Genomic DNA, 26,575 nt, shown 5'->3' on the forward strand with positions numbered 1-26,575 from the left:
GGTGTGGCGTTTCCCCCAAACTGGGAAATGTCTTTCCTTCCAGTCTCCGCTGGACTCCACAGCCAGTTAAGTCTCAGGACTGCTGTTACCTTATCCCTGGATTTGAAGCTCTGGATTTTTTTATTTTTTTTTTTATAATTTCCACATTGTCCCTCCATTCTTTCCCTGGTATTTTATTTCATTGCACCAAGAAAGTAGAAAATCATTTCAATTGGTGGTAAAAGATGATTAAAACAAAATAACAAAGGCCTTGGCTGCAAACTGTTAGTTTCATTAAATTGGCTACTGTGTTTTAAATTGGTACCAGGGCAAATCTTTGGACAACTCCCTCAAAGGCTGCTGGAATTAATCAGTCCCATGTATACATTTGCTCCTGCCTGAGCCTTGCACAGAATGAGGACAGCATTGCCCATGTGCAAAGAAAGAGTTTTGTGTTACCTGTGTGAAGAGGGCGGACCCCACTCCCATTGGGAGGGATCCGAATGCCCAGGGGAGTCTCAGCTCCCTGTCATCTCATTCTTCATCCCTTTAATTCAGACCATGAGTTGGAGCTCATAGTGGTCACCAGAAGGAATAAGCAGATGGGTATTGCAAGACAATAGTCCATTTTCCCAAAGATTCTTTCTTGGCAACAAGACCTCAGCATCACAGCTTTGCTTTAATAAAAGAGCATGTGAGGTGCAAAGTGCTGCTGTCTTCTGGATGGGGGACCTGGAAGAGGGATCTCTGGGAGTGGGGAGAGCCCAGCCTGTCTGAAGACGTGGGTGCTGTATCAGTATCTCAGCCACTGTTAGCACATGTAATTCTGATTTCTACAACTGGAGGAGGAGTGGGGGCCTTAGGAAGTCATTATGTCTGGCCCCCTGCTTTTACAACAGTGGCCCTCCATCACTCGGTGACTCAGCATCTTACCTCAGAGCCTGCTGCCATCTATCCACACTCTAACCTGACCATCTAGGAAACTTTAGCACTTCCTTTGGCTCCTCCTGAAGCTCAGTCTAATTGGACTTTCTTCATCTAAAAAGGCTTACCTGTGTCCTGTTTTGTGCTGTTCCTACTACTCAGAATGCCATATGTGCAATTTATGTCTTTTGACATTTTCCCATGTGCACGCTCTCAAACTTTAATTCATTCAACAGATGTTGTTGGAAGCTTATTCTATGTCTGTCAGGCACTGTGCTAGGCACAATATACAACAAAGAAAGGCAGACTGTGTTCTCTGTCCTTGAAGTACTTACCATACATCAGGGAAGATCAGACATTCAGCATCTAATTGCAACTAAGTATGCTGAGTTTTATAATGAAGTATGGGGTGCTAAAGACACCTGTTCCTACAGGAATCAACCTAATCCAGGTGTCAGAAGTCTCCCCAAGCCTTTCTCAACCTTCTAATCTCTCTCTGGTCTTCCTCTCTGTTGGAGCTCTTGAAAAATCTACCCTGTTTTACAACCATGCTGCATTTGACTTATCCTCCCGTTTGCCCTTGAACTGTTTGAGACCAATGATGCTATCTTCTTCATCTTTGGGATGACTCTTATCCGAAACTCCATATATACATAGGGTGTCCCCCAAATATGTATACCCACTTGAACAGCTGATAGCTTAAATGATGTTTCTTTCTTTACAGATTTAACCCATTGAAATTAATAGCAACAGCCAACATTTTGTGGGGACACCTGTGTATAAAAAATATTTTAATACCTTAATCAATCAATAAAATATTTTAATGGCACAAGGAAAGCAAGGTCCAGAGAGAAGAACTGATTCATCCCAAATCACAACCCAATCTAATGAGAGAACTATAAACATTTTCCTTGACACGTGGTCCAGGTGGCATCCATGCCGATGCCGGAAATTCCTCCCCAAGGGCCTATGATACTCTGTATCCAAGTGCTTCACAGCCACCCTCCCTCAATGAAAAGTGAGACCAGAGTACCTCTCAGTCTGAGACAGAAGTCAAGTGTTCGCTTAAGAATTCAGGTTGAATAAAGAAAAAAAAAAATTAAGCACCACATGAATAGAGAGAGAAAAAAATAAAAGAATTCAGGGTGATCCACAGATGAAGCTGGAATTGAGGATATCATTATCACGTGTGAAAACCGAGGTGTGGCTAACCTTTATGTATGAATGATAAGAATTAAATCCTTTTGAGAAAAGGACACAGCCCCAGAGTCCCTCAGCGGGGAAGGGCATTTTGTTGTTAAGTTTTAGATCTCTGTACAGGAAATCGAATATGAAAACATCTAGCCTAGTGCCAAAACGCGGTAGGCACACAGTTCATCCCTGCATCTTCCACCCCATGAGGAAAATTTGATCTCCCTTTCTGCCTGTCCCCCTACACCAGTTATCTCTGCTGCCAAAATGGTCTTCCAGGAAACACACACGACGATGTCCTTGCCATGCAAGCCCATTCCATTCTCCTTCTAATGACCTGGCTTCCCCCAATCAGGCCCTTTCTCAGAGTGTCCTCCTCAGCCTGGGCCCCGGGCTGCCACAGCCCCTACCCTTGTCGACTGTGCCAAAGCCATCCATTGCCATGTGTTTTCTTCCCCACAAGCCTGTGAGCATCCGAAAGGCAGGACCATATTTTATGGCTCACAGAGTCCCAGAAACGCAAGAAAAGCTGGGATGACTCGGTGAATGCTATTTGGGTGAATGAATGGATGAACAAATGAAATGAGATACATATATTTATCGTATTTATCCAGGATTTGAAAAAGTGCTCAAAGCCATCAATATAATTAGGTAGCATAGAGCAAACTAGCTGTATTTAATGATTCTACATGTACTCTTTTTTCCCCCATGTACTCTAAAAATGAGGTTATAGGAACAGGTTTGTGATCTTATATTCATGGAAAATTGCATGTGTGCGTGTTTATACATAAAATGATACATGAATGGATGGGTGGCCAGCATGTTCTTAGTAACGGCCACAAGGTGATGGAATTTGCGACAATTTTGCTTTATGGTAAGTTTTTTCACATCATGCTCTAAGTGGTTAACACAGGCATGGGTGATCTTGATGGTTAGAAAAATAATAATAAAGCAAGTGTGATAATGCACTATCACTTCTCAACTGAGAAAAAAGATCATCTTAAAGATATGTTAGAACTGAAGCTGTTTTTCTCTAAAATGCTACATAAGAAATAAAATATAATTTTGATGGAGTATTAGCTACCTAAAAGACTTTAGGGCTATGAAGGGGAGCTTGCCTTCTCTTCAGAGTTTTTGCATTCTGGGTGCTTATCCAAGGAGTCAGCTCAATGTCATGGAAAGGTCAAGGGTTCTAGAGTGAAACAGCATGGTTTATACTGCTTTATGACTTTTATCTCCATGACCTTGGACAAATTACTGAACTACCCTGAACACAATGCAAATGATTTCTACCTGTCAGGTTTGTATTAAACATAGTATGTACAATTTGGTGGACTAACCTAAAAATATTTTCCATACTAACATATATTGGGAAATTCTAGATCAACCATAACTGGTGTAACTAGCATCCTTTAGAATGCATAGGTGAGATCAGGGGCAAGAAATAAAACAGAACTGGGAACTAGGCAGGTAAGCGCCCCGCACCTCCCATTTTATTGATGCAGTGCCATGAGTCATGGCAACTGAATGGACTAGAAATATAAACAAAAAATTCTGAAAATTGAAAAGTAACTATCATTCTTCTCCTCTGTAACAGACTACATAGAACCAGTAATAAGAATCAACAATACAGCGGGAAGGTTAGGGAGAGGTGGGGGAGATAAGAGATCAACCGAAGGACTTGTATGCATGCATATAAGCATAACCAATGGATGCAAAACACTGGGGGGTGAGGGCATGTATGGGAGTGGGGTGGGGGGGGCCAATGGAAAGATATGTACACATATAATACCTTAATAAAAAATTTTTTTAAAAAGAGGTGTACAAAAAAAACCACGAATCAATAAATTCTTAGACCTAATCAGTCTATGAGGGCTTCTAAATAGAATATCCATTTATAAAACTCAATTACTTTTATCAGCCCCAAAATATGTTAGTACAAATATATATCTGTACATGTATGTATGTGTGCAGATAGCTAGATATGTAGACAGATTCAAGCTACCATTTACAACAGCACTGACATCTATAAAATGCTTAGAGTTAGGAATATATTTCCTAATAAAAAAATCATCACAAGTTTTATGAAGAAAGCTTTAAACTTTACTGGAACCATAAACGATGACCTAAATAAATAAAAAAATAAACTGTGTGCATAAATGGGAGCATGCAGTGGGACAAAGATCTCTTTTCTCTTCAAATACATCTATAAAGTCAATGAAATTGGAATCATAATCTTAACAGGCAGTTTAAAAATGAAACTTAAAATTCACATGAAAGAGCAAAGAGGTCTCCTTAGCATAGATCTGTAGCATAAATCAAGACTTCTGTAAAAGTATGGAAGTAAAAATAGACTGTGATGGATACGATTTAAAAAAAATAGACCAATGAACCAAGATGAGCCATAAACAAACCTGTCTAAATCCTGAGTGACATATGGCGAGGGAGGCGTTACAACTCGGTAGTGAAAGAATTAAGTGCTCCAGACATAATGCTGGGCAAGTGGTTCGTCCGTATTTGGAGAGGGTGGGAGGAATAGTCCTCACTCACATCATTTTAAAAACTACATTGCACATGATTGAAGCCATACATGTGAAAATAAAAACCTTAAAACTATTCAAAGGAAATAGAGGAGACTATTTTATGACCTTGGAGTGAAAAATCATTTATTCAACAAGACATGAAAAGCACAAATCATGAACGAAATGATTTAAAATTCTACTCTATAAAGCAGCATAAACAAAACAACAAGAGGCACAACCCAAATGATTAAATGATAATGATAGCAATAATAATAGAAACAACCTAGGTATCTATCAAGAGACGAATGGCCAAATAAAGTGTGGCATGTTCATGCAGTAAATTTAAAATGGCATTCCGAATCCTATGAAAGAAATCAGAAGTGATGAAAATAATCATGTCTCGGATGAAGTGGTAAAATTTTAGCTCCAAACATAGTATACGCAAGGAGTTTCCAGCTTTCTGATCCCTTCACTAAATGAGAAGATTTGGGGTTGGAGGGTGGCTTTGAACCTAAGATACTCTCATTGTGTTGGCAAGACCAGAAAAGGGAGCCGTAGAGGCAGGAGGGCAAGCCAGCGGCCGCTGCAGCCATCAAGGTTGAGATGTTGGAGGCGGCTGGGATGCAGAGGAAATGACATAGAAGCTGTGGGTGGGAAGAATTGACAAGGCCTGGGGTCTGCCTGGGTGTGGGAGGCATGGAGGGGAAGGAGTTCGAGTGACAGTGTAAGACTTTCCAGATGGTTTTAAGAGCAGCTGAAAGGAACAATTTGAAATAAATGTCCTACTTTTAAACCAACCATGAAATAGATCCTAACCTCCAGCAAAGCCTTCAGAAGCCATGAGCTGGTCCTGAGAGAATTCTGTTCTACCTGGATTCCTGAGAAAAGAGACCTGTCCAGCATTCATTTTGACTTTTTTTTTCATAGTTATTGTTGAAAGTATTACATGTCCTCTTTTCCCCCACATTGACTTCTTCTAGCTCTCCCCTGCCCCTCCACTCCAGGCTTTCACCACCCTATTGTCTGTGTCCATGGGTTGTGTGGGGAAGGGTGTGTGGCTGGGAAGAGATCATTTTGCCTTTAACTTGGAGAAAATGTCATTTTATCACAAGACTTCTTCAGTGGGAGAACATAATCTCTTTAATAAGTTGTACCCTGATACCACTTCCCTACCTTTTTATGAAGGGAGTGGCCTAGGCTTCTATGTTCCTCTCTGAAAACAACCCCAGGCTTCTGTGAGATAGTGAAACATGAGCCATGCATGCGCTGTTGGAAGAAGGAGGGTTATTCAGGTTTCTCTACCAATCACGTGTGCCATGTGATGCTAGTGGGTAAGGAGGAGGACAGTGGATGGAAGTTACTGGGAGACAGATTTTGGCCCAGGGAAAAATTTGATAACCTGGGATCCAGAATTTTCAGACGTTGAAATCACCACCTGAAGAGAAAGCAAGCTGCAGGCAGGCACTGAGGGTGCTCTAGCCAAATGACGTGGCAGACTATCCACCAAACTATGAAACATGTGGTAGATGATGGCCCCATTTTCATGGGTTTACCTAATAACCAAGGTTATAGGTAGTTACCTTTTCCTCCATCCTGTCTAGTAAAGAAAATACAGCGGAACTCCAGTGAATGAGAATGTGGATAATTAACAATAATGGGTTAATATGTGTTAACTTTATCATACACTGAGTGGCCAGATTATTATGATCTCTGAACACATAATAATCTGGCCACTCAGTGTGTATATATGTATATTAGAGGCCTGGTGCATGAATTCGTGCATGGGTGGGGTTCGGACAGCCTGGCCAGGAGGAGGGGACACGGGCGGTTGGCCGGCCTTCCTGCTGGTCGAACTGGTGGAGGGGACACTTTGCATATTAGCCTTTTATTATAGAGGATATACACTGAGTGACCAGATTATTATGCGTTCAGAGATCATAATAATCTGGCCACTCAGTGTAGCTAGGGCACATATGTGCTTCATATGTGTTCCCATAGTCAGTCTGTAGGAAAACACTGTGAGGGAGGGCTGTGACTAATGTGAAGTAGGCTCAGAGCCATGAAACTCCTGCCTGTGACACAGGAGTAGGTGATGAAGTCAGGATGGACACACATTCGCCTGCCTGAGAGTTGTATTTATTGAGGAGGAGGAAGAGGGGAGGAGGAAGACATTAACAAATATTATTGCAGTGTCTTAAATATTATCAGCCATAAATCATTTGTGACACCCACCTCCAAATGCAAAACACAGTGTCGAGAAGTGCTTTTCACACTCACGTGTTCCATTTTCACAGAAGTGTCCCATTTGCTTTAGAGAGTGACCGTGTGCCCCCAGTGGCCTGAGATGTAGCACAAAGAAAATTTATTGTATACCGTAACATGGTTATATTTGCTTAATATAAAACGGGCCTCCATATTTTAGAGCAAAATGAATGAAGGTACTGTAGAATGCATGTCATTTTTATGTTGTGCCTTCATGTCTTCCCTGGGAAAAGCCATCTTTCTCCCAGCACACTATTCCAGTTTTAGAAACAGCATCAGAAGAAGTATACATTCATTAGTGTAGAGGTGGATAAAATATTGAATAAACTAAAAGAAAAAAAAGAAAGTATATAATTATATTGACAAATTAGCATGCCAGAGATTTACAAGGCAACGGTTACTTATACACTCACCCATACAATAGCTCAGGATCTTTATGCATTGCACCTACTTAGTCTTCATTGACAGAACACTAATGGAATCCCCAGGGGACTTCAGGTCTACCCACAATATTACTGTCTGCTCCAGCACTGCTAACACACGTTCTCTTTCAGATGATAAGCTCAACATTCTTAGGAAGGCTTTGTTCCTCACCACAGGCTTTAGTGCTCATACACTCCAGCTCATCCTTGTTGTGTTGTGAGTCAGGAGACATTGTCCATCTATTGCCCCTACACCTGTTATCTCACTGGCCTTATCCAAGCAGCTCCAACCCTGACAACAGCTGAAATAACAGATGGGCAGGAGAACTTGAGATTTTTTAACTTCGCCTTCTTGTTTATGAAATCCCCCCTAACTCTGGAATCTGATAGGAATTCTCTTCATTATCATTTTGTGAGTGTGTGTTTCCCCCCATGGCGCATTGTTATTATTAATAAGTAAATAATTGATGCTGAGGGAAATGAAAGAAAGGAATAACATCTTCCTTTGACAGTGGTGGAGGAGGAGATGGGGATGGGGATTTGTTCATGTGGAATTGATGTCAATATGTCTATGCCTCGGAGGATAACTGACAGTAGCCAGGATCTTTTGATGGCAGGATGAATTCAAGCAGTGGGTCTCAAGGGCTAACTGAGGGAGGGAGGTGATCTGGTGTGAGGGTGAGTGTGAGGATGTCAAAATAGGACTTAAATTAGGAGGCGTTGAGAACAGAGGAGAGATGCAATGGAGGGCAGTTGGAAATCTGGCAGGAACCAGTGCTTGGAATGCCAATGCCTAGTCGGGATCCCTCCTAGCAAGGGAAGAGATTATTCAAACAGGCCTAAGCTAGGGATTTCAGAAGCAGAACATGGATATCATGCAATGGCATGTGCTTGTAAGGGGGATGCTTAACCTCTCTATGCCTCAGATTCACCATTTATATGTAAAATGAAGATGAAAATACTACAGCACATATAAGGTGGTTTTGATTCTCAAATGAGAAAATACGTGGAAAGCGCTTAGCCCCAGGCCTGACATTCCATTAATGGATGCCATGATTATTGTTCTTATTTTGGTCAGGAGTGAGTGACATAGGGAGGCGGGAGGGAGAGAATCACTGAGTGTGCATTGTAAGGAAAGGGCCTATGTGCCTGTAACAGGTTTCTGCTCAGATCTCAAAATAGCACAGAAGGATCAGACAATGCCCACAGAATCTGGCATGGTCTTTTCCCGCCTCTGTAGGCCTTTGCTTATCCCATTGACTTTTCCCGGATGGCAGATTCCCACATCTTCATTATGGGACACACACCCTCTGATTCTTACCCACCAGGGTTATTTTTTTTTAAATATATTTTATTGATTTTTTACAGAGAGGAAGAGAGAGGGATAGAGAGTTAGAAACATCGATGAGAGAGAAACATCGATCAGCTGCCTCTTGCACACCCCCTACTGGGGATGTGCCCACAACCAAGGTACATGCCCTTGACCGGAATCAAACCTGGGACCTTTCAGTCCACAGGCCGACGCTCTATCCACTGAGCCAAACCGGTTTCGGCCCACCAGGGTTATTGAAAAGTTAGCTCAACAATGAAAAATATCTAGTAACATTCATGGTCAACTGTCCACTGATGCTCCTTATTGTTGCTGTGCATTTTGGTGTAACCCATCATGAGTGGAAGAGTGCCTTCACCACAGCAGACAATAAAAAGCACTGGATAACGGAATGTGCAAAGATTTCAAAAATAAGCAAGAATTAGAATGTACGCAAGGGGGTCAGTGTTGTTTGCCCCCCTCCCCCCACTGTGTCTCTATAGCTCATCGTCGTCTGTGCATTTTCCAGGGACCTCAGTCTTGGCAGTGTGTACCAGTACCGGGTCATCACCATTTCCGGAAGTGAGGAAGGCGAGCCATCGCCTGCTGCTGTATACACCCATGGAAGTGGGTACTGTGGTGACGGCATCATCCAGAAGTAAGTAGATCTCACTAAAGAAAGGGGAGGGTGGTGCTCATTAAGCCCAGAGATGCTCAGGGTGCTGAACAGAAGAACTTACGGAATGCTCTTCTATGTGTGAGCTGCGAGTTAGCTTCGATCCCCAGCAGCCTATCTGTTTGTCTGCAGCAGTGTGCTACTCTCAGAAGAAAAATAATGATACATTTTGGAGCACATACATTTCTCAAGTATGCAATTGATCTGTGATTTTGACAGAGCGACCATCATGCACTGACTACCAGTATGCTCTTGTCCTTAGTGGATGGATGCATGCCACATGGATTCTATTACTCTTGCCCAGCCCAGCCCACATTGAGCTAACAGGTCACAGTGCATCTGGGTCAAAGCACTTTTACATTCTTTGCTGGTTACCAGTTACATCTGTTAAAATTGCATATTTATTTGTTATTCCGTTGCATCGTATTATATCAACACTTTACAAAAAGAGTCAAAAGCCCCCAAAATACCAAAATATTCCAACTCACTCTAATGTTGAAACCATAAATCCGGAACAGTACTCCAGAGTGAATATTGAATATGAGCATATGTACTGAGTATATGGAGGCAAATTAGTAAGTGTAAAGATTCCCCACCAGCAGCCAAAAAGGAAAAGTGTGATCAGAAAATACAAAGCTGGATGTCTAAAACATGGATTTAATTGGATATCAGTCCATCCTTGCCCTTGTCCACAGGGCAAGATGTTATGCAACCACAAAATAGGGGCAGGAAGCTAACAAGACTTTTGCATTGTTTTTAAAAAAGTAAACCTCTGAGTTTTTTCCTTCAGAAAAAGTACCAAAAAAAAAATGTTTTTCTGGCACAAAATCAAATAGGTTTGTCTCTAGGAGTGGAGAAGAGACCAAAAAGCATTCACAATTAACTTCCTTACTGCTAAAATTGTATTTTCTATTGCTAACATAGTTGCACGTCACACTCTTGCTAATACTCTTAAAAGTATTGACAAATATGCCCGGCCAGTGTTGCTCAGTGGTTGAGCATTGACCTAGGAACCAGGAGGTTGTGGTTCAATTTCCAGTCAGAGCACATGCCTGGGTTGTAGGCTTGATCCCCAGTGTGGGGTGTGCAGGGGCAGCCAATCAATGATTTTCATCATTGATGTTTCTCTCTTTCCCTCTCTTTTCCTCTCTCAAATCAATAAAAGTATATTTTAAAAAACTGTTGGCAGATTTAATGATACACATTATGTGTGGAGATGGCAAAACAAGCTATCGGCAAAATTCCTTCATTAAATGGCACTGCTGGGTGTCCCATAATATCTGCGACATGGAACTGCAATGACTGTTTCTGCAGGGGGAGGGGCTGTAAAGAATTTATTTCACAGTTGAATGAAGCCACTGATGTGCAGAACGTGCATCCGCTCATAGGCGTAGCATACATACCAAAGAGAAGTGCTGGATGTCTATTTCCTTTAGTTCATCATTGACACCAGTGCTGGAGGGGCAGAGCGATTGAATTTGGCACTGAGGATTTCATAGTATGTAATGTGAACTGGAAACCTGCAGCGGGATAAAAGGACCAGCTTGGAGCACAGCAAGATTGACACAGTCATGCAAGTAAAGAGTTTGCACATGAATAGCCCTCCACACAGACCTCAGTTATTGGCCAGCAAGGGCCTATGGCAGCATTGAAGGGAATAGTGAATGCCATGAATAAGATCAGAGGCGGGCCAGTGAGGTACACTTTTTCATCTTAATGTGCAAAAAGATGCTCATGTGAGCAAGATTTTGTGCCCCACACAGCTCACACACTGAAGCGCACCGGCTGTCACAAGGAAGGTGCTAATTCAAGTTTTTCAAAGAAGGAATGACATTTTCAAACAAATGTTGACACTGATAAGGCCAGTAGTGATTCTTTACATGATTTCCAGTGGTTTGCTGAGTGCTATGTCTCAGGGATATCTATGGATGTAAGGGGTCTTCAGTATTGAATTACGGTGCAGACCACCTGATTGCCAAGAATTGGACTCTTTAAGCGTAGAAGATAAAGCTCCACATATGTCAGAGGATGTATTTAAGGTCTAGACCCAGATGCAACCACCAGGCATGAAGATATGATTTCCAGTGCTTGATGCACTAAAATCAGGGGCAGGGGAGCTGTTGCTGTTCTCTCCCCCATTAAGACATCAGCCTCCAGCTCTGGTGCACATGCTGTCCGGTGGAACATTGAGCAGCTGCGCAAGGCGGTCCCCGGGGAAAGTGCCCCATCATTTGTGGGTCCATAATAGAGCAGCAGATCCAGAATCTCCAGCAAACACTTGTGGTCATTGCTGAAAACCCATAATTGTGATTTGGGATTTTCTAATTTAGCACAAAGAACAAAAAAGGAAACTCACTTGATGTGGAACCTGATCCAGCTCAGTCTCTCCATTTCAGAGCCCGCTATAGACGCATTGGTAAAACACTGCAAACAATGGCATTCTTCTAGCTGCTCTAGAAATGGGTTGTTGTTAGTATTCATTTAGAGACTATTCTTAACAACGTTTTTTAGTGGTTTTACCTAGAATTGGTATCCTGCATAGACATCAAGTATGTGTTGAGTTACCTGCAGTTACCTAATAATTGTTGACAGGTTTTGTAGAAACTAAACAGAGCTAGTGAACATGAACAGTTTCCTAAGCAAAACCAACAAACACACAAAATCCACAACTTTGAAGTAAAGGAGGGATGGCATCTTAACTAATTGGATCTTTCAGGGTATGCTGCATGTTATTTGCTGTGTGTGTGTGTGTGTGTGTGTGTGTGTGTGTGTGTGTGTCTAAGAAAATGGTTGAAAACACTGGATGAATATTATGACAATGATAATAATATTCATAAATATTAGCTGAGCCTCTACTATGCACGAGGCACTGTGCTACATAGCCATCTCCTTGGGTTCTTCCAACAACCATATTACATAGATCCTATTACTATACTTTACGGAAGAGACAACTAACACACAAAAATTAAAGTGGTTTCCTCAGCCGTACAGACCCAGTAAGGAGCAGAGAACCGAGACGTGAACCCAGGGCCCAGGTTTTCATGTGGATTCACCATTGCCTTGTTGTGTAACCGATAATTGTGCAAAACTAACAAGTGAAGGAGTAGCTACATGCTTTCTGCTATGTCCAGGGCACTGTGCCAGGCATCAGGGTGCTAGGATGACAAAGACTGCACTTCCTTTGGCATCTTAAAGCTGAGGATAGGGGGCTCTCAAGTGACAGGACAAGGCTGACAGTGTGACAAGCGCTGTGATAGATTGAGCCTGCTGTCGTTGGTCACAGAGAAGACAGCCTCCCACTCCCACATGTGAGGTCAGGGAAGGTTTTTCAGAACTTCTCTATCTAATGATAGATCTTTCATGCCTAGAAGATATTTGTGGTGACCCTAATTTTATGCTTAAACCAATAGAACACACTGTTTGGGTGGTGAGGGAAGGCGGTTGAGAAGTATTCTTTGTGGCTTAGGGAACCCAGCCCAGGTTTAAAAAAAAATCTCTCCCCAGATAACCCATGAAATAGCTAAGGAGCACAAGGCCATCACCATTTCCAACATGCAAAAGTCCGTGGCGGAGATTGGAACAGGGGTCCAGTTTGGGATTCGGGCTGCTTCTTTGCTCCTGGGTGTGCAGACAGGAGACAGCCTGGGTGGCTCTTTGGAGATCAGTGCGATGCCCTGGCCATCTTCAGGATTGATTGCAAGGCACCATCCTGCTACGCTGACACCTCTTAAAAGCAACAAACATTTCCCAGTATTAATTGCCCGGGTGAAGGCAGAAGTCTGAGGACTCCTTCATGCTGTGACAGGGCCCAGCTGGTCTCCAGGGAAGGAGGGAGGGACAGCTGCCACACACTTTGCAGAGACCTCCCAGGACAGAGTGGGAACGGGGCTGTGATCCCCTGAGCATCTACTGTGTGTCACATACCGTGCCAGTCACTTGACATTACATTTCATTCTTACACGCACTCTAAGGAGTAGGTATAATTACCTCCATTTTAACCAGTGAGAAAATGGAGCATTGGCATCTAGAATAGCACCTTCCAGTGGATTTTTCTGTGCTGTCCAACACATGAGCCACTAGCTACATCCAGCTACTGAGGACTCGAAACGTGGTGACTGTGACTGAGCCAGAGCATTTTCATTTATTTTTGCATGTTCATTGGTTTACATTGTCCAAGATAGAAAGATCAGACAGAGAGATCCAGTGACTTATTGGAGATCACACAGCCAGTTTGGACCATGGGGATCAAAACCCAAGTTTTCTGTTTCTCATAGGATGGGAAATTTTTTTTTAAAAGTAACAGTTGATTGAATCTTTCCGTTATTATTCCTCCAGTTCATTGAATCTCTCCATTATTATTCCTCTCTCTTTTCTCCTAGGTCCAATTCCAAGAGCATTGCTCATTTTCTTTCCATCCTAACCTCTGCAGAACCATCCTTAGGTGATGAAAATAATTCCTAAAATAAACAAGAGGAGGCATTTTTATTTCCTAGAAGCATAGTTAATTCCACAGGCCTAGGCATTCTTGATGCCAACAAACAACACACCCATGGAGAAGGCAAAATTTTCTGATAAAAGGAAAACCCAGCCTGAGCATGTGAAGGGGAAAAAAAATCTTGACCTTTAAGAGCATTGGGAAAGTGGGGAGAGGGTGGACACAGGGCATAGTGAAGACAGCATTTATATTTTAGAAATGCCAAAATGTTCTTTAAATCCATCATTTTAAAGTGGCAGTGACATTTTCCGGACACTGTGCGGCAAGGTCTGTTCATTCATTTGTTCGTTCATTCATCCATATCTTACTCCCATCTGACTTGCTGACTTAACTGATTGAGATCTCAGAGAATGTGTTTGAAACAGAAATTCTATTGTCATCAGAAACAAAAAATAAGGCAAATGTCATGGGATCCTACAGATGTACACCTTTTAAGCATCTCATCTTGATGATGAAGAAACAGAGACTTACACAGGGAAAGGGACTTGCCTGAGGCCTGAACTGCAGGGGACTTTGCCACATCGGGCTGTAGTTTTGAAGCTGATGAGATACCTTTCTCTCCTATCTGTTCTGCAGGGGCCAAGGTGAAGAATGCGATGACATGAATAAGATCAATGGTGATGGCTGCTCCCTGTTCTGCCAACAGGAAGTTTCCTTCAATTGCATTGGTAAGTCTTTGTCATTTCCCTGGCCCTGGCTAGGGAGGAGTAGTGAGGAATCCTTGACCAATTACAATAACAGCAATAGTTGTTACTGAATGAAGTTTCACTCCTTTATATTGCAAATATGTATTGAGTGCCTGCTATGGGCCAGGCACTATTTTAGGCACCAGGGAATACAGCAATGGAAGCAAAGGGCAAGTACATCCCTGCCCTGGGTAGCTTATGTTCTCCTAGAGCAGTGGTCGGCAAACTGCGGCTCGCGAGCCACATGCGGCTCTTTGGCCCCTTGAGTGTGGTTCTTCCACAAAATACCACGTGCGGGCACGCACGTATAGTGCAATTGAAACTTCGTGGCCCATGCGCAGAAGTTGGTTTTCGGCTCTCAAAAGAAATTTCAATCATTGTACTGTTGATATTTGGCTCTGTTGACTAATGAGTTTGCCGACCACTGTCCTAGAGGACAGACGTGACTGGGAACTGTTGATCTAACTTCACCTTACACACAGCATTGCTCTTCTTCACACCAGCTGTCCAGGATGGTTAGTAGTATAGATTTTTAAGCCTTTTATTCTTGCTGTAGAGATGAGAAACGTCAAAAGCCAGAGAGATTATAAACCTTGCCCAGAATCGTACAGGTCAGAAGTGATTTGAGACAAAACTAGGACTTGGACCTCATTGTCTGATTCTTAGGCATGTGCTCAGTCCATTTGGCTACACAACCTCCCTCCAGGATCCAGGGACTGCCCCCACCCCCGCCGCACATTCCCAACCTTGGGCAATTTTCTGACTTGAGGAAGAGGGAACAGCAAACCAACCTGTGTTTAGAAAGCAAAGGTCCTTTTCCCACCTTCCCTTGGCCTCCTCTCTGAGTCTGGCTGATCTTGTTGTTTCAGCCCCACTTGGGAGGCCCTGGCCAGCCCGGGGCTGGTAAACAGACAGGGGTTGGGGGGCAGGGATGGAATTTTGAGCTGGCCCAGATGAGATCATACTTCCTTTAAGATGCAAATCGATACCTGAAGATCAAAGGTCCCCAGGCTAATCCCCTGGGCTGGAGGTGAAAACTAATCACAAATCATTTGCAAGTACAAAAGACAGAGGTGCTCTATCTGAGGAGGGTAGGGGCAGCTGTGGGGGGAATGGAAACTGTGCTGGGAAGATTTCTCACTGAAAGGCAATTTTCTAGGACGAAAGGGGAGGAAATGTCATGGGGTCCTCACAGTTGCAGTGCATTCGAGTGCGTTTAGACCTTCTCCTGGTAAATTGTGAGCTCCCTGAGGTCTTTGCCATGTATTAGTTACCTTTTATTCCAGTTGCAGCACACATTTATTGAGCACCTACTATCTCCTTGGCACCAAGTAGGGGTCCAGCAGCACCATAGAGAGATCCACTAATGCTTGTGGATAGAAGGAAGGAAAGATGTGGAGGGAGGGAGGACAGGAGAGTTTCTAGGCAAGACCTTGGGTTTTTTAATGGCAGAAGGTGGTTTGTTTGTTTTTTCCTTCTCCTCCATTGATTTCAGTTTGTCGGTCTATATAAAAGCCTGATATTAGCCAAGTGGTGGGGTTGAAAGAGCCTTGGACTAAAATGAAGAAAACCAGGTCTGGTCCTAGCTGTGGTGAGAACTTGGTGGATAATGCTGATCAAATCGCTTCCTTAGCCTGGGCCTCACTTTACCTTCTGTAACTTGAAAGGATTGAGTGAGGTGGTTTTTAAGAGCCTTGCCTGCACTTCTGTTGTGTGATTTTTGAAGTTATGTGATTATTACTTCTCATAGTCACAAGCTCTACCCTAGCCAAACCCTCACCTTTGCTGTCATCCTCATGACCCCCACATTACTCTCAGATCATGCTGGAAAGTAGCTACCTGTTTTACTTGCACTAAGGTGGCATGTGACTCAAGTGCTTCTGGGAGAAAGGTAGGATGTGGGAAGGTAGGATATGGTACCCTAAAGGGATGCTTGGGTTCTGACATCCATGTTCTATGTTGCTTGAGCACTATGCAACCATAAACAAAAATAAGTAGCCCTTACAGGCAGAAGCTTCTTGTCCATGGAAAGGGTCTGCACAATACCTTCCATGGATCAAACTCGGCCTACTGCTTACATGTGTAAATAAAGCCTTACTGGACCACAACACACCCTTCTTTTACATATGGTCTGCTGTGTTTTCCTGCTACAGCAGCAGAGTTGGGTGGTTGCAACAGAGACCTATGGGCCAAAAGGCCTACAGTATTTACTATCCGGCCCTTTACACACCACATTTGCTGACCCCTGGTCTGTAGATTTGGAGTCTTTGATGCTCTTGGTGCTTGGAGTTTGATACAGAGAGGAAGTGAAAATTAGGACATGGTTCATCATTTCTCAGAAAAAGAACTTAATTGTAAGCATACAGTGGTGGGGACTGGGAACCTCTGTTAGAAATAGCACTGGACAGCGAGTCCAGCCCCAGCTTCCCATACCTCTTTGGGCCTCACTTCCCCCCTAGACTTTGGACAAAATTAGCTGGTGTGGACTAGATCAATGACTTGCACACAGTGTTAACGGATATGCTTCAGAGGAAAGGCATGATGATGAGAAAGTTTGTAAGAGAATGAGACTTGGACCCTAATAGATCCATTTTTATATACTGACATTTTCTACTAGATTCTGCCTATTCTGCTGATGATGGATGATATTTATTGAACACCTATTATATATCAAGCATATTTATAAACTAACTCTCATAACAATTCCATTAGTGTCCTGCTTTTACAAAAGAGGAAGTTGAGGCATGGGGAAGTGAACTGAGGAGGGGCAATTAAATGGTAGAACTGGGGACTCAAACCCATAGAGCCTGACTCCAGAGCTCACAGTGGTAAACTACTTGCAAAACAGTAGCTCTTGGCCTTGTGGGGCTTCCGGGGTGAATGGGGAACATATTGCTGCAGGAAAACTCATGGGGTACGTAATGGAATGGCATACAAAACTCTCGGGTGTGGGTGGTGTCCAGGGAAGGTTCCCTGTTGCCCCTGTATGTTGAGTATGGCTTGTGCTAGAGGAAAGACCTCCTCTATGCCCCCTGCCCTCACCATTTACTATTCAGGGCATCCCACGAAGAAAAGGGATCTATCTCTCCAGAGATCCCAGCTCCCAGGAACTATATTCCAAGGACAAACTCCACAGCTTTAGTCTAGAAAACCATCTTCCTCTAAGAAAAGCAGCACAAGAATCAACATGCATCTTTGGCTCCCCGGAGATCCAGTTCTAATGAGTCAGAGAAGGGGCTGGAGCGTGGGAGGCTTTGCCAAGGGGACATTGTTCGCATCATTACATTTGTCAAGACAGTGGTCTAGATAGTGACCAACAGAACAGGCTTGAGTGAGACTGGCTTGGTTCATACCATAGTTTAGACATGGGGCCTTGGCTAAGCTTCAATGTTCTCATCCAGAAAATGGTAAAAATCCTGGGACTCAATTGTGGCAGTTATTTACCAATTTATAGATAGTTATTATCTGACTCCCTTCCCTAGATTTAGAAAAGAACTCTCTTTGTTGTAATGACAATGAGGCAGAGTCCAGCCACCACGAACAACGTTGAAAACGCAAGCGTCTCCCAGCCCCTCTTGTAGCTGAGTGTGGGCACAAGACTTGCACTCTCCTCCTGACCCCCCAATCAGACACCAACCTAAGACTTTGAATCAGAAGACAGAATGACCCTACAGAAACTATTCTGATAAAAGATGGTGGCAGTGGCCACAACCCCTGCATTTCCAAAGTACCGATGACAGCATCCAGCATTAGGGCTGGAGGTTCTGTGTGTAACAGCAGCTCTGAGATGTCTTCGCAAGACCAGTCACCGGGCCTAATCCTGAGCTTGGAATTGGCTTCAGAGCCTGCAAGGCTAGCTCTCCAGCCCTCCCAGAGAGTCTTCCATAAGTATCCAATGTTCTCTGAATAGAGTTTGTTTGTTTGCTTGTTTTGCTTAAGTTAGCCAAGTTGGTTTCTGTTGATTGTCACTTAGAATCCTGACCAAAAGTTGTTGTCATAAGATACTATGAGGTTTAGTCCTATTGTTAGCAAGTTGGACCTGCTTGACGCACATTAACTATTACTTTTCTCAGTGTGTGTGTGTGGGGGGGGGGGGGGTGCGAGCTGGGGAGTATGTGTGTGTGTATCAGCAACAACCACTATTTATCGATATCCATGAGGTGCCATGCACCTTTGTATAATGTGAACCGATGTGAGGTCTCTGGTATCCAGACGCGGGATCTTAGACCTACAGTGAGGTCTTAACTTGCCTAAGGTCACACAGATCATAGGGAGAGGGTGATCTTATCTCCAGACGAAGTGGAGAGCCCTTGCTTTTTGTATTCTACACTCTGCCTCCTCATCCGAGGGACTTCCTTCCTTCTCTCCGTTTTTTATTTTTTGGCACTGACCATTTAATAGGGCTAATGTTTTCCTGGGTTTGGTACCACCCCCACCCATGTGAGGGGGTGGCAGATTTATGGTGGCGTTTCCATTCACTTTTCAGAAGCCCACACATCCAGGAGTATTCCCAGGGTGCCAATGTGTTATTATGCAACAGCCTGGGATGACCCTGTCCCACTTTCCCACCCCCAGGTCCCTCATCCCCCTTGCAACATGGTAAGTTGCTTGTTAAAAGGAATACCACCCACAAGACCTCTTGGGCAATGCATGCTATATCCCGGCAATGTGGAAATTATCTTGTCTGCCCCCCCCCCCTTTAAAATATAACATACACCAGGCCTGAGATGTCAGTTAAAAAATGTGGTATCAGTAAAATGATAACGCCCCCCACCCAGCAGGCACTGGCTAGAGGCATTGTTCGGCAGCTGTGGAGATTCTGTCTCTAAGCACTGAGTCATGAGCTACAGACAGGCTGCTGATAGCAGCTGGAGGAGGGAAGGCAGTGGTCAAATTAGTGGGACAAAATGAGAAGCATCACCAAAGGGGTTACACTTAGTAACGTATCTCAGGCCATTGCCGGAAATGAGCTGCCTTCTGCAACAACATTTAGTCCATGAGGGGAGCTGTGCTGGTGGGGGCCCTTCCCCTCCCATCCTGTGTCCTTCAGGAGAGCTGGGTGCAGGTCCCCATTTAGACTCAGAGGCCTGGGCGTGCGGCACGTTAGCATCTCAGAGCCTCAGTTTCTCCCTTTATGTAATGAGAGCAGTTGGGCTGAGGGCCCTAAGGCTGTTTTTCCTCTCGAACACAGATGTGTCAGACACCTATTTAAAGGCGTGGGGGTTTCCAGTTCTGCTTGACGCTGGTAGCCTATCTAATAAAGAGGGAATATGCTAATTGACCATCACTCCATCACAAATATGGCTGCACCTACAGCTGAGGCCAAGTTCCCATAAGGAGCCTTAACGAGCAATCAGCAAGGACCTGAGGTTATGCCCTCCCCCGCCCCCGTGGGGCTTGACAGGGGACCTCAAGCCAAGTCCCCCACCTGGCAGGGCTAGACAGGGGACCTCAGGCTGTGCCCCCCACCCAGCAGGGCTTGACGGGCGACCTCAAGGTGCAACTCCAGTGCTGGGTTGGGGGAACTCAGACCGCGCCCCCGCCCAGTGGGGCTTGACAGGGGACCTGAGGCTGCGCCCCTCTCCTGGTGCTGGGCCGGGGGACCTGAGGCTGCGCCCCCCCTGCCTGGCGGGGCTTGATGGGGGACCTCAGGCCATGCCCCCCACCCAAGGGCTTGATAGGGGATCTCAGGCCGTGTCCCCCACCTGGCGGGGCTTGATGGAAGACTTCAAGGCATGCCCTCCGCCCCGGACTGGGCTGGGGGACCTCAGGCCACACCCCCATCCTGGCGCCGGGCCAAGGGACCTGAGGCTATACCTCCTGCCCGCCAGGGCTTGACATGGGTGGGACTGGCCGGATCTGGATCTAGCCCAATGCGGGGGGGGGAGGGGGCAGCCGGGTCTGGGTCTCGTGATTTTGAGGTGCATGTGGGTGCGTGGGGACTTGACTCTGGGTCCCGTGGTGAGCCCCAGATTCTGACAGGAGGAAGGTTTTCATATACATTTTACTAATTTTCTTTCATCTCTGACACTTCTGTTATAGAGAAAGGGCAAATAGCAATATTAAATTATTTCCTCTAATTAATCCCCTTTTAATGTGCACGAATTTCGTGCACTGGGCCACTAGTATATTAAGAAAACAAAGCAAAGGGACCCCCATGTTGTCGTTCCCAGACGTGCACATCCACTGGGCATCTCTTTTTCTCGCTAATTCCCTGCTACTAGCATTACATTGTCTCTGGTCCTCACAGAGCATCCCCTGCCCAGTCCTACTGCAGGGGCCAATACCTCAATTATCTGCAAGGCAGATAAGGGAGAGGCAGAGGGATCCATTCACCTCCCAGCAGTCACTGGGAGGGGCGCAGGTCACCCAGCCTCAGGGCCCCTCTGTCAGGCCGCCCTGGCCTGATCCAAGCCAAGGGCAGAAAGGAAAACAAGATGAATCGCCTCCTCTTCTTGGTGGATGTTCTGATGAGCCTTTAGTTTAGAACAACAGTGACTAAAAGGGAAACAGCATCTGGGAGGGGGAGGGGGGGGAAGAATGGGCTCTGCCAGGAGTCACAGTTATTGTTATTTTTCTTTCTAACAACATGAAATCAGGACAGATGACCCACCTCTCACCTTACAAAAAAAAAAAATTAAAACAAAACAAAATAAAACTTCTCCTGTCCTGTATTCCTTCAGCCCTCCCTTTGTAGAAGGCATAGTAACTTTCGCCAAAATGCCTTTCTGAAATAAAGCTTCCCTTGGATGGAAGACAGACCTTTAAAAGAAGAGAAATAATAGTGGTAGTGGTGGTGATGAAGGTGATCACGGTGCTATCTGTCAGCTAGGAGAGGTGGCATGCTTAGCACTGGCATGATGACCTATGGCTTAATGATTAACGATGGATTAATATGGATATGGGTATTCACCCATGTGGATTCTGGGTGAAAAGCCTGGCTCAGACACTTTTTATTTGTGCCTCAGATTTCTCATCAGTAAAATGGGCTAGTAATAGTTTCTACTTTTCACAGTTGTTTTGAGAATGAAATGAGGTTTTATAGGTAAAGCATTTAAAAAGAGCAGCACCTGGTAAATGTTACATATGTGTTTGCTACCACTGCTATAATTAATGTTATTAGTATAATTAATAAGAAGTTGTAGCAATCCTCCCAGGAACCTAGATAAATAATAATATTATTTCAGTTTCGTTGAGGAAAGAAACTGAGGTTCAGAGAGGTTAAGTAACTTGCCCAAGGTCTCACAGCTAGAAATAGCAGAGGTGCGATTCACAGTACCTAGGCAGAGCCTGCATACTTACCCATGAAGTCATTGCATTTTTGAGGCACCCAACTATATCAGCCTTTGTATTAAGAGTCTCTTTTTAAAGTGATTTTATTCAGCCTCCCAGCAGCTCTGTATAATCAGAATAATAACGCCCATTTGGCTGGCGAGACAAGTGAGGCACTGAGAGATTAAGTGAATTGCCTTAAGTAAAGCAGCCAGCTAAATCATAGGAGGCTTCAAATCCTATGGGCCTGCCTTTAAAGACCTTGTCAATATCCAGAGGAACCCCTCCCCCCCAAAAAAAACCTACTTGAGAGCCTCCTTTTCCCTGTTTCTGCTTTGGTGCCATTGACTCACAGCAGGAAGCGAAAGTGAATGCACATGTCCTTCCTGTGCCTTTTTCATGAGTCATGAAAACGACAACTTTGCGTTATTATCACCCCATAAATGTTCCACTGCACAGAGTGCATGCCCCCAACATAAGGCCGATCCAGGTTTGGGGTTGTATTTTCATTTTTAACAGCTCGCCCTCCTGTGACAGTAGCCGTGTTGTTGTTTAACAAAAGGGGAAGCTGTCACTTATGGGCAATGTGTTAGAGGCAGGAGCCTGAGCTCAAATACCTGTTGGGTGTAAGGTGTCTATTGGTTACTTCTGGGTCATCTTGGGCGTCTCCCATCCTCCGTCTGAGCTCAGCCTTCTCTTCTGAAAAATGGACATCATTTTCACACATCATTTCTCTGTTGAGAGAAAAGACTTAAGGTCTGTAGCGTGTTTAGCACAATGCATGGCAGTTAGTGAACATTCAAAAACACGCATCAGTGCCACTTCATCTTCCCTTTTCTCAAGTCCCATCTCAACTGCAAGAGCTGCAAAGGCGCCAGTCCATCTCTGGCAAAAATGGTCCTGAACTGGGCCCTGCCATCAACATGTGGCAGTACCTTATGCAAAGTGACTAGAAAGGGATGGCGGTGAGCTGGAGGAGCTCCAGGGGCCCTCTCAGCTCTGACTTCTAGAATTTAAATCCCAGATCATTATTGTTTTTAAACTGTGCATTTTAAAAGAAATGAGGGCTTGGGGAGGAGAAAGGAATTCCTTTAACCCAGAGGGTCAAAGGGGGTCAGCGAGGGGACAAAGGCGCAGGAAAAGGAGGCGATGGGGTGGAAGGCTGCCATGCGGGGCCGGACCAAAGATCTGAAGTCCTCTACCGGGAGGTCTGATGGATGCATTCAAACACCCTGGAGTCAGCACCGGTTAGGATCAAGCCTGCCTCCAGCCTCAGACCACAGTTTACCACCTCCTTTGGAAACCCGGGAGGCCTACCCCACAGAGAGGCCGGGCTGGAATGAAAAGAAACGGGGGCCTCTGAGGCCAGAAGGGAGCAATTCTAGCCCTGGGCCCGGCGGCTTCCTGACTCTCAGGGAGGGGTCAGGCGCGGAGGCCTTGGAGCTTGCCTGAATTCGAGGAATAGGGATCAAACTTTGATGTGTGCCTTTGAAAGGCAGCCCTCGTCCAAGGCAGGTGAATCTGGGTAGCCAGGAACAAGGGCTTCTTTGTGGCATTGCAAGCGACCAGAAGCCTGCCTGCGCATGCCTGTGCCTGGCTGTGCCTCTGTGCAGTCCTGACCTAGGAGCCCAGGAGAGGGGAGAGGGGAGAGGCCCGGGGCCAAGTGTCCCTGTGGGCCTTTCAGTAGGTCCTGGCTCTCTGCTCTTTCTTGGGGACCATGTTGGGCTGGAAGAGACATTTAATATTCATGAGTGTGATCTCCACTTGAAGGGAATGCCCTGAGGGAAAGTGAAATATTAAGCAAGTGAGGGATATAGACCTAATTGCCTCCTCTTTTCTTTTTGGAGAAAAGTAATGTGCTTAAAATAAGATGATGGATAGGCAGCCGGGATGGTGTGAAAAACCCACTGCCCTAGCCTGCAGAATAAATCAGCTTCCTGCTCTCACGCACACAGACAGAACCAGACAGAAGGCGGTGCAACTTGGCTGCTGGGTCACACCAGGTCACCCGTTCCCAGACTGTGGATGCCTGCTGTGTGCCCGGCACTGTGCTAGCTGCAAGGAAACCAGCAGTGAGGCAGCGAGACCAGAGGCCAGGGAAATGACACTAGTAATTATTGAAAACAATCGTTGAGAATGCCCCTGCATGGACATACTCGGAGGTGTGTGAGTGCAGGTCCTCCTTCCTATTTGAGGGGTCAGGAAAGGCCTCCTTGAAGACATGACATTTAACCTGCGACTTGAAGGCTAACCAGGAAGTGGACAAATTAGGGAGCGGTGGGGCAGGGGGCTGGAGTGAGGACTGCAATAAGGTCAGAACATTAAACCCTCCAGGCAGGAAAGAGCTTTGGAAGAGGTCAAAGAAAGTCAGTGTGGCCAGATGACAGGAAAGGAGAGAGAGCAGAGGCGGGACCCTAGCAGGCTCTGACCCTTCAGGGCCTCGAAGGCCGTGGTCAGGCTGTTGGGAAGGAGAAGACGACGCTCCCACGTGTGCATTCTGCCCTCAGTGCCAAGCTCTGTAGACCAGTGCATGTTTGCATAGAGCAGGCACCTGAAAGCTACTTACTGTCCCAGCCAAACCCTACCTGCTGCCTGTTTGGAAGAGAACTAGCCCCCTTGATTCTGATATTTGCTGCTACAAAGACAGAGTGGAGCAGCTCCAACAGAGGTCTTGGATGGCCCCCATGAAGCCAGCACATTTATTGTCTGGCCCTGTACAGAAAGAGTTGCTACCCAACTCCTGGCAAGCATGCGTGAGCACCTAGTGGGTGAAAGAATGTCCAGTTAGGGAGAGATGGAGGCAGAGGAGAGAGAGGTGAGGGTATCACCCCATCCGTCTCACCCCTGGGCCTGTAGCAGCACAGCTATAATTGTGTTGGCCACCACATTTTTCATGGACACATCCGTTTTCCTCATTCATGAGGAAAAGTGTCATCGTGTCCATCCTTGGGTCCCTAGTCACTATCTGGCGTACTGAATCAAATGACCCTTTGAGTCAGAAGAGAGTGGCCAGGAGCCTGGGCAGCACCCTGATTTCCCCTGGAGAACCTACTCCCTTGTCTCATTTCACGCTCACAGCACCCCTGGCAACCACTTTCCAGATGACGCAACAGAGCCCCCAAATGTTTAAGTGACTTGAGAAAGTGGCCTCCATTCAGTAACTGTTTATTGAGCTGGGAAACCACCATAAGAGGAAACACACTTTGGTGACGGCCACATCCCATGCTGGGCCCACAGCCACGTAAATCTCCTCCCGTGATCTTCCTGAGGGAGGCTGCAGGAAGGTGGCAATTGTCCCCTGCATTTTACACCAGGAGAAACTGAGGCTCAAGCTCGTGAAATGACTTGTTCAAAGCAGGTGATTATTAAGTGGCAGAGCTGGGATTTGAACCAAGATCTGCCTAACTCCTAAACTGGAAGATCGACGTCCTCCAAATTAGCAGACCTTCGGAACAAGTGGGAGTGATGAGATGTGCATATAGATTTCCACCCTCCCCATCTCATCATCCTAAACAGTAGTCAGAATAGCAGAAATAGCTTGCTTTTAGTTTAATTCACTTAATCACTTTTTTCCTATCAACTCCTCTGATTAATTGCATTGACCCTATGAGGTAGTTTTAATATTATGGCTACTTTATAAATTAAGAAAAAGCACAGAGATGTTAAGTAATTTACTCAAGGCTCCCCAGGAAAGGGATTCAGCTCTGGAATCTGGCTCTTAAGCCCTCAGGCTGAACTACTAAACTTGTGCTACCTCTTGATCATTAATGTTATCTAATTTTTTTTTTAAGTGTACTTTCCAGAGCTGAACAGCCTACCAGCAAACAGGTAATGAGAAGGCACAACAATAGACTGTGCAAAAGGAATCTCCACATAAAAAGATCCCACGGTCTCTTTAAGAAACACTGGAGTGTTTGTTTACAGATCATTAACTACTTAACAGAGGAAGAAACTAAAGGCCCCTTTTTCCTGGCTGCTACTGATTAAATACCAAGGGGAAATTAAGATAAAGCAAATCTGAAATTATAATAATTTTAAGGGTTTTCAATTTTAATTCGCCAGAAAGATAAAATAGTCCATGCCCCGCGTGTGCAGCCCTGCTCACAAGCACCAGGGTTGCCTTCTCTGCCCTCTGCCCTCAGCTTTGGGGTCTTGCAAAGACAGCTGAGACCAGTCTCACTCCTCTGTCTACATGGAGCATGTGCTGCATATGAAGCCAGGCGCCAGGCAGGGTGCGGGTGGGAGTGACAAGCAGGAGCCAAAACCCTTCATTGGAGGACTGCAGATGACAGTGGTCAGTAAGGATATGCAGGGATTGGTGGGGCCGCCCCAGTAGGCATAGGAACGCCCCTGGTGGAGGTGGGAGAGTCCTTGGCAGCTTCCTAGACAGCTGGGCTCAGTAAGACCAAGAGCAGGGCCTGCTGCTGTAAGGTCCTAATATCAGGAGATGATAGGAGCATTGTTTGTTTTTTGGGCTTTTTACAATGTGTTTATATTGAATTTTTTTAGAGGGATAGAGAGAGAGAAACATCTATGAGAGAGAAACATCTTCAGTCAGCTACCTCCTACATACCCCTACTGGGGAGTGGAGCCTGCACCCAGGCATGTGACCTGACCTAGAATTGAACCAGCAACCTCCTGGTTCATGGGTCAGTACTCAACCACTGAGCCACACCAGCTGGGCAAGGGGCAATGTTTTAAGACCTGCCTCCCACAGTGGGGTGCTCTTTAAGGGCCCACAAAGTACTCTTGGAAACTGACCTGAAGAGACTTCAGGGTGATTTTGGCTTTCAATACCAGTCGGAAACCAGGCCCAAATTATCCATGAGCTTGAACT

The 26,575-nt window shown here is 45.2% G+C and overlaps 1 protein-coding gene across 1 annotated transcript in view; it reads left to right on the top strand.

Moving 5' to 3' along the window:
• The window catches only part of PAPPA (pappalysin 1), a gene marked incomplete at its 5' end in the record, with an annotated part of 219,587 nt that overhangs the window by 91,532 nt on the left and 101,480 nt on the right, over nt 1-26,575 (top strand). The window contains 2 exons of the mRNA XM_079789610.1: nt 9,139-9,267; nt 14,357-14,448. Of these exons, the coding sequence (XP_079645736.1) occupies nt 9,139-9,267; nt 14,357-14,448 (221 nt within the window). The remainder of the gene's footprint in view (nt 1-9,138; nt 9,268-14,356; nt 14,449-26,575) is intronic.

Source organism: Cnephaeus nilssonii, assembly GCF_951640355.1.
Source record: "Cnephaeus nilssonii genome assembly, chromosome: 14".
Lineage (NCBI taxonomy): Eukaryota > Metazoa > Chordata > Mammalia > Chiroptera > Vespertilionidae > Cnephaeus > Cnephaeus nilssonii.